This window comes from Corvus kubaryi, unplaced genomic scaffold, assembly GCF_017639235.1.
Source record: "Corvus kubaryi isolate FWS band 111438036 unplaced genomic scaffold, C.kubaryi_AGA036_p1.0 37392, whole genome shotgun sequence".
Taxonomy (NCBI): Eukaryota; Metazoa; Chordata; class Aves; order Passeriformes; family Corvidae; genus Corvus; species Corvus kubaryi.
Window position 1 is genome coordinate 8,587,156 of NW_024581131.1, and position 16,950 is coordinate 8,604,105.

The 16,950-nt window shown below is 46.0% G+C and overlaps 1 protein-coding gene across 2 annotated transcripts in view; it reads right to left on the bottom strand.

The window, feature by feature from the left end:
- Nucleotides 1–14,991, bottom strand: part of PAMR1 (peptidase domain containing associated with muscle regeneration 1) — a 55,974-nt gene extending 40,983 nt beyond the window's left edge. For both annotated transcript variants that reach the window (XM_042038624.1, XM_042038623.1), the window contains exons 1-3: nt 14,778–14,991; nt 6,104–6,280; nt 5,217–5,345 (exon numbers count right to left, since the gene is read on the bottom strand). In XM_042038624.1, coding sequence (XP_041894558.1) covers nt 5,217–5,345; nt 6,104–6,280; nt 14,778–14,850 — 379 coding nt within the window. In that variant the 5' untranslated portion in view covers nt 14,851–14,991. The remainder of the gene's footprint in view (nt 1–5,216; nt 5,346–6,103; nt 6,281–14,777) is intronic.
- Nucleotides 14,992–16,950: the final 1,959 nt, after the last annotated feature.

Sequence of the window (16,950 nt, forward strand, 5' to 3'; positions counted from 1 at the left end):
CACTGATGACTCAGTGCGACACATACAGAATATACAGCCCTTATCCCTTCTTTCAGGTTCATTCTTATCCTTCCTCTAGTCTTGTTCCACTCTGCCTGTGCTGCTCTCAGTTTTTCACCGTACTATGGAATGTACTTCAGTGTCCAGCACCAACAGGATAAGATGAAGTGTTTCAGTCATTTGTGCCCAGTCTAAGAAAACCATCAGAGGACAATGAGCTGAACAAACAGCAGACAAGGTCACACCGGGGAAGCAATATCTTTTCATGACTATCCTGCAGCTGTCCCTAGGCATCTGTCCAGGGATAGTTATCCTAATTCCTCATCTTGAATACTGAACATTTTTAGCCCAGAGAGTTCTCTCACCTTCGGTAACCTCTCCCTTTTTCCCAGCTATAAAATATGGCTAATGATATTTTCCTCTGTGGAAGATGAAAAGTTGTTCAGTGATTTTTGCAGAGCTTACTGTGATCTGTACATGCAAGTCCTAGCAAAATGCACAGTTAAATCACTATGTACCAGACAGAGATAATTTCTCAGTTTCTACTTTCCTGACTACATCTTTCTGAGTGGATTCTTGCACATGGCTACATCCCCTGGTAAGCCTTCTGTTGCTTTGCTGGAGTGTGAGGCTGTATCCATAAGCCAAAAATTGCAATTCAGTCTAACAGCGTCACCTAACCAGGAGAGCCTACACACCACAGATGAGGATAAGTAAAAAGTCAAATCACCCAAAAGACCTCCACAGCAATTCTCTCACTTCTTTTTACCTCTTTAGTCCAACAGAACTGCTGCTTCCATCTGTTTCCCTAGAGAAACCCATAGCTTTTAACCAGTAACCCAGGATGAATGTTTCCTACTGAAACAGCAGGCTTTAACACTCGCCTCCGGGCCCTTCCTTCCCTAGGGAGAAAGGGTGACAGTGACCTGATTTGGTGAAGTACCGAGCATCTGTGGTTCCCATTGATCATAGTGTCTGGAAATCAATCCTGCTGCATCTGGTCTATGAGGAAACATGAAGACTGCAGGTCAATTCCTCCTCTTTCTTCTTAAGAAAGTGTTGCTCAAATAAAATACCCTTTGTTCATTTACCCTCAGTTACCCTTAATTAAGCAGGACCCAAGGAAACAGAAAACCTGCTCAGAAGAGTTCCTCAAAAGTGTTTCATCCTCTTCTGTGGCTCGCTCAGTTCCCTCTGTAAAAGGCAAGGATTAATGAGTGTGCCCAGCAACCACATTAGGATTCAACGAGTACAGCAGGATCTGCTGTGGTGAAAATGATAATGCTCCTTCCCACAGCAAGAAACAGGCCCTTGTGCTGCCATTGGCTCCTGCCTCAAAAACAGCCTGAGACAAAGCTGCTAGAAATCTTCAGAGGGTTTGACAGGGGGCTTGGACCACCTCAAAGAAAGTTTCCCTTTCGTCCTGAAGGGCTTTTGAGTTTTCAATGCCTTTAACAAAGGAAAGCCAAAGAGCTGGTGCAAAGAGATACTTGTATGCATGGCATACTAAACACACTTCTCTGTTTGCCGTGGTACAGCCTGAACTCTCTGAACACTGGCACCGAGGAAGTAGGTTTGGCCAGCAAAGCAGGTGGTCCAGAGACTAAAGAGGAGCCATTCAGTGACCCTCTCCAAAAGAACGTTCTCAGGTTTGCTCCCACCCGTCTCTGCACGAAGCACCTTTGCGATCACATCGAACCTGTGCTCTTAAATCTCCAGCCCTTCTAGCAGAAGTTAGGCTGACTCCCCAGACCAACAGTTCAATCATACATTGATCAAAAAGAGTCTTTTCTTTTCCTATTCTAAATCTGCGGGAGACCTGGAAAGCTCTCAAAAATAATTTACATCATAAACACAAATGCTGGCAAATTCTGCCTCATTTACAAAAAAATAAACCACTTTGGCAGAGTATCAGCATCCTTGTTCCGTTCCTGTTCCTGAAAAAAAGGCAGCTTTCAGGGCCACAGTAAGATTTCCTCCAAGGCTTGTTACTAACAGAGAATAAAAAAATTCAGGAGACCTCTGAGTTGTAGCCCACAGAGACCCATGGGTCGATGGAGGGAGAGGTCCTGAGATGACCTCTGGTAAGAACTCATTATCTTCTGTTTGAGTGCTGCATCTTAGATGTGAGGCTCCTTCAAAGGTCGAGATGACTGAACAGAGGAGAAAGACAGTAGAAAAGTTACTGCTATTCAGAAACAGGCTGATATGGGAAGGCAGCTGTCACTTGTCACAACTTGCTGCTTCCTGTTGGTTGTTGGTCACCAGTATTATGTGAAACACTGATGTTCACAAAGTTTCAGAAACCACAAATACTGTTGTCTGGCAGAAGGTCCACATCTGGACAGCAGAGCTGAGGACAGCTGTTAGGAAACACCACTTTCTCCCCTGCTTTGATGGAGCATGTGCCTTAAAGTGACATTACAACTGGGGGTTGACAAAAGCTGTTGGAGTGCATGGTACAGGGGAAAGGGTTCGGCAGGGCTGGTTTTCTTCTGATGACACCTGATGTGCCTTTTAGGTCATGATAATTCAATCCAATAGAAGTCCCATTAGGAAATGCCCTAGCACCCAAATAAATCTAATCAGCGTGTTTATCTCCTAATAACACTCCTTTGACCTAACCTATATAATTTATCGTTTTACCAAATGATCTGGTGTCCTTTGGTGGGTTTTCAGCCATGCCCACACTTCCAGCTATTCCAGTGGATACTACAAACCGGACAGACCCATGAGCCATCCCATGGTACTTCTTCCTTGCCACGGCCCTCCACCATCACTACTTTTGCTGGCAGTTCCCACAAATCTCTCCCGGGGGCTCGCCCTGCGCTGGTGAACGCACTCAGCCCCTCGAGCGCTGCCCCGGGGCCAGGCCTCATTGCTCTCCCGGGGGTACCCAGACCCTGCATTCAGTTCCCCCGCCGGGCAGTGTTAAACAGGCACTGATCCTGCCCGCAGGATCCTCCGCATGCCCGCACTCCCCTCCTCGCGCCTCTCCCCCGGGATGACGGGGCCTCACGGCGCGGCCTCCTGCGGGGCCCCCGGCCGCCACCTACCGCCCGTGAGGCGCCGGTGCCGGCGGGGCCCGCGGCCGGCCGGGGCGGTGGCCGCAGGACGCGGTGCCCGCAGCCCCAGCACGGCCCGGCAGCGCAGGGACGCGGCCGGAGCGGTGCTCGCGCTCCCGGTCGGGCCCGGCGCCGGAGCCGCAGCACCGCGCAGCGCCCGCCGGCCCCACGAGAGGGAGACAGAGCCCGGCGCTCCCTCCGCGGGCCGCCCCGCCGGGAGCCGGGAGCTGCCGCCCGCCCGCGCCTCCCGCTCTGCCCGAGGGGCCGGGCCGAGCCCCGGCAGCTCTGGCATTGGCAATGTAGGACGAAGTAAGCAGATTACATCCCACCATTACCGTGGTGGCGACTGCTTGTAATTCTGGGATTTACTTGCCCTCTGCCGCTGGCGAGGTACCCAAGGCTGGCTGCAAAGTTTCAGCTGCGATGCCGTGTGCAGGTACCAAAGAGAGATGCCTCCTCCTGTGTTCTCCCAGCTGTGATGTGTTAGCACATCCACGGCTCCAGCAGCCAGTGCCTGCTGGCATTCAAAGGCTACTTACTGGCCACTCTCCAGACCCAAAGCCACACCGCTGTGAGCCCGCAGTCCAGCACCCATCATGGTTATAGGCTGCTTTCCAGACATGCAGTCTCTGCATGCCTAAGCCTACCATCAAGACCAGAATTGAGATAGCCATGAGAGCCACAAAAGGGGAGCTCAGGATGTGCCAGAGTCACACCTATCCTCGGTGTCCCCACTTTAAGTGTCGAAGGGACAACAACAGCACTATCTGACCTTCCTACCCTACCTCTCAAGTACCACAGAATCACATGAAAGAGTCCAGATCTGAGTGTCACACTGGTTCCCTTAAAAGTGCAAATAGTAAGAAAAACACTATAAGACAAAGCTGTCCAAAATTTCAGTACTGCAAAAAAAGTCCAAATAGACCTCTGTATGAAGGTGTATTTTCTTCAAGTATGAAGAATAGACTGAAATATATGGTAGGCAACCAATATACTCAGGCAGATAGAGGAAAAATTAGATGAGTTAATGACTCTTTCTTGGCTCTGCTTTTAAAAAAATTCCAGAGAAGCTCTAACATTGACCTAGAGCAAATGGGACTTTAAAGTGCTCTCAGAAATCACACCATAAACAGCAAGGGAAGAAGTTTATCAACTTCCAAAGCTTTAAGGTTGAGTTAGCTCTGTTGCTGACTCTGTTAGCTCTTTTGCTGAGACAAAGCTCATTCTGCTGTTTGAAGCAATGATTTTATTTCATATGCTTTCACCTCCTGAATGGTCATGGGCAATGTTGTGAAAGCAAGTTAAATTGTTGCTTTAAAATGAATGACTAACAGGACATTAGGTAAGGTACCTAATGTATGTAGCACAATGGACAGAACAGAGTAGGGAAAGCAGACTCTGCTTTCATCCCTTCCAGATAAATATGAACAAAGAGACTGTCAATAAAAATTTTGAGAGAGCTACACCTTCACTGGTGGGAAATTGGTAAAGGAAATACCAGTCTTAAACACTATACTATTCGCTGATGGAATTCATTATTGAAAGACAGAATTGGGATTAACAACTTAGCAAAACTAAAAAGCAGGAGCTTTTGCACACCATCAGGAACAAAACCTTTAGATATTGCTACGAGGGCCTGAAACACTCATGGTCATGATGGAGTCAGAAGTTGCAAGACAGTGTTTTCTAGAGGTGCCTTGGAGTGTGTTGAAGATGTGTGACAAAGGGAGGAAACAATGGGACTTCCTTGGGGCTAGCAGGGGTTGAAGGAGGATAGAGGGTAAGCTCTTTGACAAAGCTGTTGGCCTTGTAAATGTTTATTCTTATGCTCTGGGGCTGTGATGAATTGCGTCCAAGAAATGCAGATTACAGAACATTTCTGGAGTCACGGTAGTTAAAGTTTTAAAATAAATCAAACCAAACCAGACATTTAGTAGGGTTCTTAACGACATGGGGCCCAGTCCAATTCCTCTCAGAGAAGCACTGAGTTTTCCTAATTGTAGATCTGCTGACTGCCTGGTTGTGTTTGCCCTCTCCTGCTTGTGCCCTTTGCAAGAGTACAGGAATAGCTGCAAAGGCACAGCATGGCCCTGGCTCTGTCCCACCACTCCCTGCCCCTAGCATCCCTCCCTGCCCGTGTAGGACACTTACTCATGCAGTCCCCTCCGTACCAGCCGGCTCTGCACTCTGCACAGTAGATACCCTTGATGTAGAAGTCGTCAAGTGTCCCTCCCCAGGAGCCATTGCGACAGGACTTGCAGTTCTCAAAGATGGTGCAGCCTAGAAAGAGTGCCACTGTGTTAGATGAAAGCCAAGGTGGATTGTCCTTCAGGAAGAGGAGCAGCCTCTCTGTCTTTTCCACAGAAAATGCCAATGACGTTAGTGACTGCTGTGGTGCTGACAGCTTCCCCACTGGAACCATACCCAACTGCCATGCCCTAGGCAGCTCAGACTGTGAGATTTGGAACCAAAGTCCTGGTCCAACTTGCCCAAACTTCTAAATCTCATTGCTCCAACTGTAAATGCCTCTCTCAGGAGTCTGAATGCGTGTGATGGTGCCACTCGGGCCCAGCCCAAATGATTCTGATGACTTCTAAACTGGTCCTAGCTCCTCCTGCTCTCTTCTCCTCTCACCTTTCACTTTTCTTTTTCCTCTTTACTAGTGGGACCTCCAAGTTGTCTCTGCTTTCTTGCTTTGGGGATGCAACTCATCCCAGAGCACCACCAAAACACTCTTGGTGTGAAGCCAGCAACCATGTCACCCTTTGGCAGCTCCCAAGCCTGCCCAAGACATCCTGAGGACAACACTGCTGGTAGAAAGTGTGTTATTTCTTTTTGGGCAGTGATGTTACCCGCTTTGGGGGAACCTTACCAAGTGTCTTGCTGCTGTCAGCAGAGTGGCAGATGAAGTTCCTGAGGAAATGCAAGACAATCCCATGCCTCAGTGAGATGTGCCTGCTCACCCATGCCCTGCTCAGCATCTGCCATGATGCCATGGCCAAAGATTTGGTGTGAATGCAGGACAGCCATAAACATACCTGGGTGGATTAAACAGGAGTCACACTCGTTCTCCTCATTCCTGCAGCAGGGAATGGTGTAACCCACTCTTTGTTTCTGTCCTGGGCAGATGCACTCGATTTGGTCATATTCGCAGCATTCCCGACACATGATATTCCACTCAGCTCCTGGGCAGTTTTCATTGATCACTGCGTACTCTGCAGAGAACAGAGAGGAGGACACACGGAAGTAATCCATTATCTGGTGAGGACTGGCAGGATCTATTATCCAGTGATTTGTCAGATCATGGATGGCATGAGGCTGGCCAAGGTCTTCGGCCCAGAAGAACCCAAACTATGTGGTAACATGAGCCTGAAATGTCAGCATGGTTTGAGTGTCTAAAGAACATGCAGGAGTTTTGCAAACAGACCAGAGGGAAGGAATATGTTCACTTTCTCTGCAAGGCCTTCCCACTTCTGTGGTGAGGAAAACAGCTTTAAAAATCCACAGAGGATGACATCACATGAGAAAGTTTCTTCAGATTGCAGGACTGCTTTACAGCATCATATGTAGTTTAGATTATTTAAACTATGATAGCATGTTCTGGTTGTATTTCTGCTTGTGAATTTGCTATTTTTGAAAACTAGGGGGCCCACCAGGAAAGGCCACTTTTAAAGTTGGATTTTAGCTGGTTTCACTCCCTATTTTCACTCAGAAGCGCATGTTGTTACATTTGACTTCACTGCCAGAGGAAACAAGATTTTTCGTTATTTTTAAAGGTTCATTTTGCCTGGCATTTCTAATATGGTAACATCTTTCTATTATTTAGCATAACCTCATATGATATTTAAGCTATTCTGGAAGTACCCTTTTAAGAAACAACCTCAGACTGTGACTCAGGACTGCCACAATAAGTGCAGATCCTGTCTTTCCCCACCAGTGTGCTGTCTAAATCCTACAAAGAGAGATCTAAGGAGTGCACAGAGCTGTCAGCATGCCTTCTAACCAGCTGACAGCCCTGATGACTGCTTTCATGGAGTTTGATAGTAAAAAGAGAGAGCAGACTAGAAAGATGAGACATGAAGGAAACATAATGAGACTAGATCTTTTTTCCCCTTCTATCCTCCTCTTTTTTCTTTCTTTTTTTTTTTTTTTTTTTTTTTTTTAATTGTGGTTAGGTAACAACCTTTTTCCTTGTGTATTAAACTCCGAAACAGGGTTGCCTTGTCATGAAACAAGAAACAAGCCATACATCTCTAAGGTGGAGCACTCCCATCCATGCCTGTACCTGGCTCTCTTCTCACACAACTGTTTTTTGTTTCATTGTTGCTGATAACCTAATTACTGTGCCTGCTGCAGCTCCCTACCACTGAGCCTTGCTGCTCTGTCTCACTTGACTCTTCATGACCTCATGCCTGGTTCCCGGAAGCTTATCTTCTCCCCTAATCATTTTTACTGACTCTATATAAAAAGGACCACCAAACTGTTTCTTCTTTTTTTTTATCCCCTTTGGCTGGGAAATGAAATGCAGCCCTTTGTGCTCCTCAGAATTGAGCCTTTCCCTTATGCCTGGTGTACCAACCAGGGAGAGTCCACTGCTGCTCTAACTTTAGGAATGAGGCTGCTGTTTGCGCTGAAACATTTCCATCCCCCCTCTCTGTGCCTACAATCATTCCAAAAAGAAAAAGCTGCTTCTGTCAGATGTCAATAAGGTTCTAAAATTCTTTTTTCCCGTAGTGGAATCTTGCATTGAAATAACCTTAGTGTTCAGCAGTTATAGACCCTTTTGTCTGTAGATCTTGACATGCTTTACAAAGTCCTCTTTCCAGATGGGAAAATGAAGCACGAGGGAGGTGAAGTGACTTTGCTCAAGGTCCCAGAGAAAAACAATAGCAGAGTCAGGAATTAAATTCATGCCTTCTAATTCCCAGAACGGCAGTCAATCAACCTGGCCAAGCTGGGACTTCTTAACCTATGGCTATTATTCTCTTTTAATTAAGCCTTTTATTTATGAATTGTATCTGATTCAGATTCCAGGGAAAATTAATTACACGCATCTAATTATCTCAGTAGAACTGACACTCAGTTTGGTACATCTTGCCATACAAGACAGACAATAGCTGTGTCTCTGGTGTATGCAGTGAGGGTCTCACTTCTTGCTGAAGCAGTACTCTCCAAAGTCTGACTAATAAATAACTACCCAACACTCAGAGATTTTCTAAGGCTTCCTTCAAATTCTCATCTTTTCTAACTCAGGCTAGAAATCTAATTTATCTCAAGATTGCTAAAGTTTATTAATAAAGTGACTATATTATCCAAGAAATTTCTGTCTGTAAAATGATCCAAATATTCACAGGCAAAGTTACATTGGGGTGACAAAGGAATGTCTCCATTCTTGCAGGAACTCAAACCCTGGCAAGATAAGGCTGTGAGCAACACAACTTAACTTGCAAGTTAGCACCAAGATGTGCTGGACCATGTCCCTTTCAACCTAAGTTCTCTATTCTTCCCTAAAATATTACACATGTGTTTGTGTGTGTGTAGAGAGTGTGAATGTGGGCATATGCATATTTATTTTTATATGAAGAGCTTGTGTACACAACAGAGCCAAAAAGCAGAGGCCATACTTATTCTTGGTGGATCAAATGTGTGCATTTGTAGAATAAGTTGACCTTGAGGTAATATTTAGTGTTAAGAAGGGAGCAGCAGATCTCTGCTTAAAGAATTGTAAAAATATACTTGCTGCCACCTAGAAATGCTGTTTGCTCACTTCTTGCCTTTGTCTCAACTTAGACAATGAAAATAAACTGTCTTTTGATTTACTGACAATTTAATTCCCTTTCAGGTTCTCGGTTTCTGCAGTTTGGGCAATTCATATAGCCTCGCCAAGGAAATATGTGGATTTGAGTTTTTTTTAAAGTTGCCCTTCTAGGATTTTCTTCACAGAAATCATGGAATCTATTATTTTGAGGTTCTGTAGAAGATATTCTTTAAAGAAATTTGATTGAAGACTTTCTGCACCCCTTTAATAATGGCAGGATTCCTTTTGTTTTGCCTCTGGGCTACCAAAAAAAAAGGCAAATAAAACCTTTGCCTCAGAAGTTTAAGAGGGATATGCACAGAGCCACTTATGTGTGTAATCAATGTTTGTTTGTGTGGCTGAGCTCAGCCTGTGCTCCAGGGAGGCAGAGGCATAACCCTGCTCCTACTTGTGTGTTTGGGGATGGGTAACCATTGGCAGCTCCCCCCCCACACACTTGGTCATTATCACCCCAAAACAGAAGAGAATGAGGCAGAGAAAAGTGGGGGAAGATTTATTGACTGAGTAAAATACTGAAAGCGAGGCCTCAGCCAGCTGTTGCAGAGATAATTGTGGGGTGTTTTGTGAGCTTTACTTTGATAATCTTCCAAGCAGGCAGTCTGGCTTGCAGGCAGTGACTGTGTCTTTGATTTTTGGACAAGCTGGGAGAAGCTGCTTGACAACCCATGCAAAATATTTAGCTGCAAAGAACAAATAAGACTCTGGACAGGCAAATAAACAGTGGATTAATTTATGAGATTTTAATGATGGAAGAAAAGCCCATTAAATCCAGACATAAACAGCTCACATGGAAGCAGGTCAAGACCATGGAAACCAAGCAAGAAATGCCTGTGTTGGGAAAGCACACAAATGTCCAGGGCTTCTGCTGGAGGGAAGACCTGCTTGGCTCAGGAGCTTGGCACAGCCCAACACAACACTTCACCAGATGCTTTGGGTCCAGCCTGAGGAGGACTGTGAGGTGGGAGATCAACATTTTCAGATTCAGATGGCAATACTTTCATGCTTGCCATTGACATCTGCACCTAGCAAGACCTCCTAATCCCTACAGCACGTCAGATCCTAGAGGCTGTCAGTGATGGATTTTGAAGGACAGCAGTAGGAGTCGATGCTCCCAGGCAATGTCTGCCTTGTTGGCAAGTGTCAGTCCAACAACAATTCACCTTGGTGATGCTGCTGCCTCCCCTCATCCCCAGGGCTGAGATCAGGCTTAAAGCTTTGGTGATTCAGGAGCAGATTCAGAAACACATTGCTGCCTCAGGGGTGGGTCAGGCAGCTCATCATGGTAAAATGTCAGCATGAGCTGACTAATCTTTTGCCATAGTGAATTTGTACATCATAGATACCTCATAAGATACAAAGGGATTTCTGCTCCAAAGATCTGAGATCTGGGAAAATTGTATAGCTAAGAACTAAGGTGAATTGAAGCAAGCCCACTTATACCAATTATCTCTTGTGTCTGCCACTTCTTTGGAAGAATGAGAATTTTTTTAGAGTACAGTCACTTTAAGAAGATATAAGCCTGTGCTGCTGCTGAGATGGGATATTTTTCTCTCTCCTCTCCCTGACTTCCCATTCCCACTCCCTGTATTTGTGCTGACAGTAGCTGCTATGTGGAGGGATCAGACTAGTGTGAGCAGAAAACTAGTTTGCCATCTCTGTCCTTGGGGAGAACTTCCTATGCCACAATTCCATTCTGTTATCCTGCAAAGGTTCTCCTTCCATGCCTCAATTTATCCATCAGTACATTGGTAAACACTACTTAAGCTCAAAGAAATATTATTTCAAGTTGCTTTGAAAAGCGTCATTTGCAGTAACTGTGCAGTGTCAGTAAGAGGAGATACAGATACATCTGTAGAATTTGAGTCCATAGAGGATGACTTTTTCAAAGTGATTGTTTAACCAGTTGATGTTCCACAGGTGAGAACATGCCCCTTTGTATTTGATTTCAACTTAATTTTTCAGCGTGCTGCTCAACAACAACTACTGTCTTCTGCCAAAGAAACAAGCAGTTGAATTTGAAGGAGCAGTTTCTCAAGGCTGTTAGTAGGGAATGTTTGGCCATGTAATAGTTCTGAAAGGAAGCTTTGTCATTAAAGAAAAAACAGCTTCAACAGAGATGAACCCTGGTAGCAGCTTACACTTTCCTTAGGTCCATCTCATTTTTCTGCTCCTTTCTCACTTGGCTCTTCGGCCATTGTGCAGCTGGGCCTCACCCCACAGGAATCAGGTGTGTGGACATTAACAACAGGAAATGCTCTGAGCACAAAGCTGGCCGAAACTGTGGCTCCATTGGGATGAATAGTAAAATTCTCCACTTGATTTCAGTAAGGCCAAGAGGAAGAGACCTTGGAAGGGAAGAGGGATGTTCCCTTTAAGAGACTTTTACTGGGGGTCTTGGAACATGATGTACCCCAAACCCTCAATAATAAAGGAAGTGCGGGTCTTTATTGTTAACCTTTTTGCCTCAGATAAACTACTGTGCAAATTATGTCTATTTGTCTATTTGATGTGTTAAGAGGATGAAAGAGATGATGCTGTCTCTAAAACCACTTGCTTCTCTTTAGAAATTATGTACCTATTACTCTTTTCAGCAGCTGGGCTAATTAAAAGAGGAGCTAAAATACGTCCATGTTTTAGTTTTACTCATTGTGCTTACTTTATGGTCAGAGACCTTTGCTGAATAATTAGACTTCTGCTTCTACAGAGTCAGTTATCATCCTTTTCTGCCAGTAGTGTGTGCTTTCACAAAGTGGCAAGTGGGGAGAGGCAGAAAGAAAGGATTTCTATTTAAAAAAAAAATCAAACCCAGTGGGAGAACACAGGAGGAAATATACAATACTAAGTGGAATCTTAATAAATGCACACTAATTTGACTGTCCTTTTTAAATACCCCCCTTCTTTAGTTTCTTCTCTGTATTTATGACCTGACATTTGTGATTTTATTATTGGTGCTGTGGCCTTGTGGTTTCATCTGAGAAAAGCTGTGACAGGAAGAAATAGCCAGGTTAAGGCTAAAACTCAGAGGTTGCCACATTACCCTTTAGGCTTTGATTCTTTCTGGGACAAGATCTTATTCTGGGCAGAAAAATTGTACTAGTATGACCATGAAGAGAATTTGTTTTCTCTGTGCTGCAAGACAAGGAACAGGAACAAGTAATGAATGTAGAACTTTTGAGTTAGTGACAGCGTTGATGAGGTTAGACTTCTGCAATAGAGGAGAATGTTTGGAAATATGCAGAGAAGAAGCAGCTGCTGTATTGAAATTCATGACCACATAACATGAGAATGTCCTCGTGTCCTAAACGTAGAGGAGTGGTGCTGGACCTGTCTTGAGGGCTTCTCTTGTAATGGCGTGAGACCTGCAACATGTTGACAACTTGCTCACAGTTAATGATGTCCAGATAGAAACAGTCCACGCAGACAGTGGCAACTCTCCTCAAATTTTAGTCCTTACATCTCCCCTGGAGTGTGTAGTCCAGCCCTAACCAAGGACTGGAGATGCCCTCAGTCTGCCAGGCCTCTGTCCCTGCTGATCTCTTGCCTCCCTGCCCTGTGACCTTCCTTCCAGTTTGCCCCTCACCATGTCCCTGGTCTTGCAGGAGGGAGAGGAGCATCCACATGCCCAAGGCAGGTCCTGCTGCTGACAACTTCATCATCCTATGGTGGTGAGGGGTCCTTCAGGGCTGGTGGAGAGAAGAATCCCGGGCACTGGCAGGCTTGCAGTGACACCTGGGAGCTACTTAAAGAGGCCTCAGGGTCAAAAGCAAGTAACCCCAGATTTTTTTCCAAAATAAAAAGCAAGTCCCTTTCCCTTTGTCCGTGCTAGAAGCCTAAACTTGTGAACTGAAGTAACCCATTTGGTAAGATTGAATGCATCTGGATGTGTCTGAGTGCATCTGGCCTTCACTTCTCTAGACAGAGGCTGGAGGGGGAGGGGAAGAGAGGTTGGGAAGGGTTTAGATAGGCAGAAACACACAAAACCACACATATATTTTTAAGGAAACATGAGTCACTTGCACTCCAAGTTTATTCCAAAAAATAAATTCCCAGACCGCCCTGACTCCTGCCCCCAGCTCTCGAGGCAGGCCGTGTGCAACTGGGTGTGATAAATATGGATAAAAATTGGATACATCTGTGAGGAGGAGACAAAATGCTGTTTTCCAACCTGCCCTGACATGTCAAGGCCACTGCACTTCTGAGTCGCTCCCCTGTCTCTGAGAGCCCCTCCTGCTGTGGCTGCAGGGGAGCTCCTGGCCCCCTCATGCTGCCAGCTGGGCAAGTGCCACCAGCTGCTCCACTACCAGCACCAGGGCAGGGGAGGCACGGCAAGGAAGGGCAGGGGGAGAGGGGACGGCTCACACCCGTGTGTCCCACAGGCTCTTCTCACATTGCTCCTGGTGCATGAGGAGTGGGTGTTGGGGCAACCAGCGCCCTCCCTCCAAAGCTCACAGCCCCACAGACCTTGTGTCCCACTGCCCATCGCTGTCCTTCCTCCTGCCTCCCCTCATCCCTGCTGCTGGGGGGACTCGGTGCTGGATTACTCTGTGGACCAGATTCTTGCCATGAGAAAGATGTGCTGCCCCTGCAGCAGGAGGGGTTTATGCCCACCCAGCTGCCTGACAGCCATGGGGATGCTCTGCCCCTGACAGGGCTAGTTCTGTGCCACTCCAGCACATGCCATGGAGCCACCTCGCTTGGCCAGTGTGCAAGCTGGCACATGTCTGAGGGACAGGCCACTGCAGGGACAAGTCCGTGCATGTGGCCCAGAGGTAGGGAGAAGCTCTCTGTGCTTGTGACCCAGGGGTAGCTTTGGCAGGAGGCCAGCCTCCCAGCACGGCTCCAGGTGCTGGTGGCCCGCCTGGTGGGCAGACACCCCTGATCATCACCTGTTCCCTGCGTCCTGAGGGGTCAGCAGGGGAGGGCACTGCAGAGGCAGACCCTCTGCCGGGGCCCCTCGTGAGGGGGGCTCTGAAGCACCATCCTTGACACCAATTCTTTACAGTCACTGAGATCCGAGTGCCTGCTGATCTGACAGCTCCCCTGGTAAGAGGAGTCAGCAGTGCCAAAATATGCAGCAGCTTCAAGGGTGGGTGACTTGAGGGCACCTCACCTCCCAGTCCTTAGGGCTGCAGCTCCCAAGAAAGCAGCCCACGATGCTGACAGCTGGCTGCTGCAAGCAGGTCCAGACACCTCCAGGTGTAAACAGCCCGGGTTCGTGGCCATAACTACAGCAAATTTGCGCTCAACAGTAAATGCTTTTTGCTCAACCTTATCAAGATAATACATGCTGGTTCAGCAGAAAATGGGATGGGGCTTGAGTATAAAAAAGATCGTTCTGCTTTAACAAGGCTTCCCCTTCGAAAGAATAATATTGGCAGAACTAAATCCCAGATTGGAAACAATGTGTGGGTTTTGTTTTCTTTTTTTCCTTCACTTTTTTTCTCCCTTGCCTTCATTCTTGGTGTTGGGGCTGGAGAGGAAAATCTCGTCTTGCCAAAGTAAACAAATTACGCTTTACAATTCAGAGAGTTAAATGCCTCTTTTTATCATCATTTCCGTAGCACTGAGTGTTGAGAAAATAAAAGGAGTAATAAGCAAAGTGATTGCATACCTTTTTTTTTAATGGCCATTGGCAAACAAATTCAGCCAGTTGTTTCTTTTTAAGGCTATTAAGTTTGCCTGAAAATCATTCCTGGGTAAACCTACACACACACACACACTCCATGCTGGCAAGAAAAAAAATACATAAAGCAGAGCCCCTTCTTTCTATTATTGCTGTCCCTGCAGATCTCTCTGCTTCCCATGACAGCGCATGAGATGAAACCCCTCTGACCACACTGAAGGAAAGGGACTCATTCGCCCATGCCGGGAACGCACACGCTCTCTTACAGTACCTCTTGGCAAGCAGGAGATGAGCAGGAGCTGGAGAAGAGTGAGTCCTACAAGTGTCCAGGGTGCTCGCTCCATGCTGCCCAGGCCAGTGCAGCGGTGTGACTGCTCAGGAAGGGAAAGCAGGCAAACAGCTTTTACTGGGACCTCACCAGCTCCAGGCTGCGAGGGATCTCGGATTTCAGACCTCAGCACGCTCCCATCCTCACCAGAGGGGAACTACCTTCAAGAGACTTCTCAGGCGTCCAGAAGCACACGTCACCCCAAACCTCTCCAACTGCTGCCTTAACCCTTTCTGGACTCTGGCAACAGATGCCTTTTGTGATGGGTTTATTGGCTCAGTGCTCAGAAGGGAGAAAGCAGCTTTCCTTATGTAAAGAAAGATGTTTGAGAGGGGGGAGAAAGAGAAATGCAGATATCTCATTATATGAGCCATCCCGGCTGCTGCGGGTGAGCTGAAGTTACAGACACCTCCAGAAGGAGGCACTTTGCGCTTGCTCCCGTTGGGCTTGCGGGGTTGATGCATCCCGGGGGGTGGCAAGGGTGGGCGTGGGTGGGTGCAGAGAGGGATTCCCGTCCCACACTCCCACAATTGGGCAGCCTGGCCAAGTGACATGGTTCACTTTACAAAGTGCTTAAAATAGCCGTGCATTTTTATGGTGGGGCAGATGAATGAATGAGGCTCAGTAAAAGTTCACTCCACGGTGGATGAAAACCACAACACACAAAAGGAATCACTTGGCATACATGTACTTGTGCTAGTCAAAACCTTTTTACAGAGTCCATTTCTGCCAGAAAATGCAATTTTGGCAAAATTGAAATGTTTTGTCAGAACATGTTGATATTGAGGAAGTTTAATCCAAACAAAGGAGACCATTTAGTTTGGATTTTAACTTTGTGTCATATTTTGTTTTGCCTTTTCTATTAGCACATGCTACTGACTTTTTTCTGGTCTTCAACCCATATTTCATAGCAGTATACTTAATTTTCTCTAATATTTTTCCTGAAAAAAATTCTAATACTTTCCAAAGGACTTATTTTTTACCTCTAAATCTGACTTTCTCAATTTTATTTCTGTAGCAAGACTTCAAAATTTACATATATTATGAGGGGGGAAAATTGAAAAATTGGTATTTGCTTTGGAGTAGGAAATCAAGTAACCCAAAAAGCTTTAACAAATACCTCCAGCAGTTTGTAAAACTCAGGCATGTTGAGCAGCCTCAAAAACTTGAGAGCCATCACCAATGGAAACCTTGAGTAGTTTAGTGCAGTGCAAAATCCCTACACCTTCAGGTGGTCTTTCATGGGGTGAATTCCTTTAACCAGACATCTCTCTAGTTTAGGCTTGTCTGTCTGCCAAACTCTTGACTTTATACTGTGAATAGTCTTTTTAGGGTTTGTGCACCTTCCATATAAAACAATACCAAAGTATTCATATTAATAATTTTTTCCAGATCTCCTAGCACTGATACAAACCCACCACTGAGAATATGAGATTGGTGCCAAGACTTTAACCATTATGGCACATAATCCTTGTTGAGCCAGCCTGGCTGCTGCCCTGGGTGCTTTGCAGCTCAGGAAGAGGCCACTAAAACTCTCCAAGTCCCACTGGGACTTATTATGGCTCATTTACTATGTTCTCCTGGAGCCTTTGATGGACATCTCTTGCTCCAGGGTCGTGAAACTCTGCCTTGGTGGTCCCCAGCTCATTTCTGATCATTCATATATATGCTCTAAACTCCTTCCTAATTCCAGCTTCAGGTTCTTCTAACAAGCCATTGCTGGTCAGCTGCAGAAGGAAAAAAACTGAGATTAAAAATGAAGCTCCCAAAACCAGATGAAACCAGTGAAAACGGGAAGCTCTTACATCTTCACAAAGAAGCACTAAGCTATTTTAAAGCCTGTGGAATCACGATTAGTTTATTTCCTAGTCATTATTTCCAGTAAGTGATTAAATTATTTAACCCAGTAAGTCCATTTTGGACTGAAAGTTGACTTACAGATGTCTGAGGCTTAGATATCTCTGAGGAGAGGCTCATGAGGATGTAAGCCAAAATCTGGGCTTGGTGTGTAAAGCAAATGGAAATCCCAGAGCACTGAATAAGGCTGGATACAAGGAAACAGTGTTAAGGACAGATGTGGAGGACTTAACACTTGATTCCATAAAGGCCAGAACCA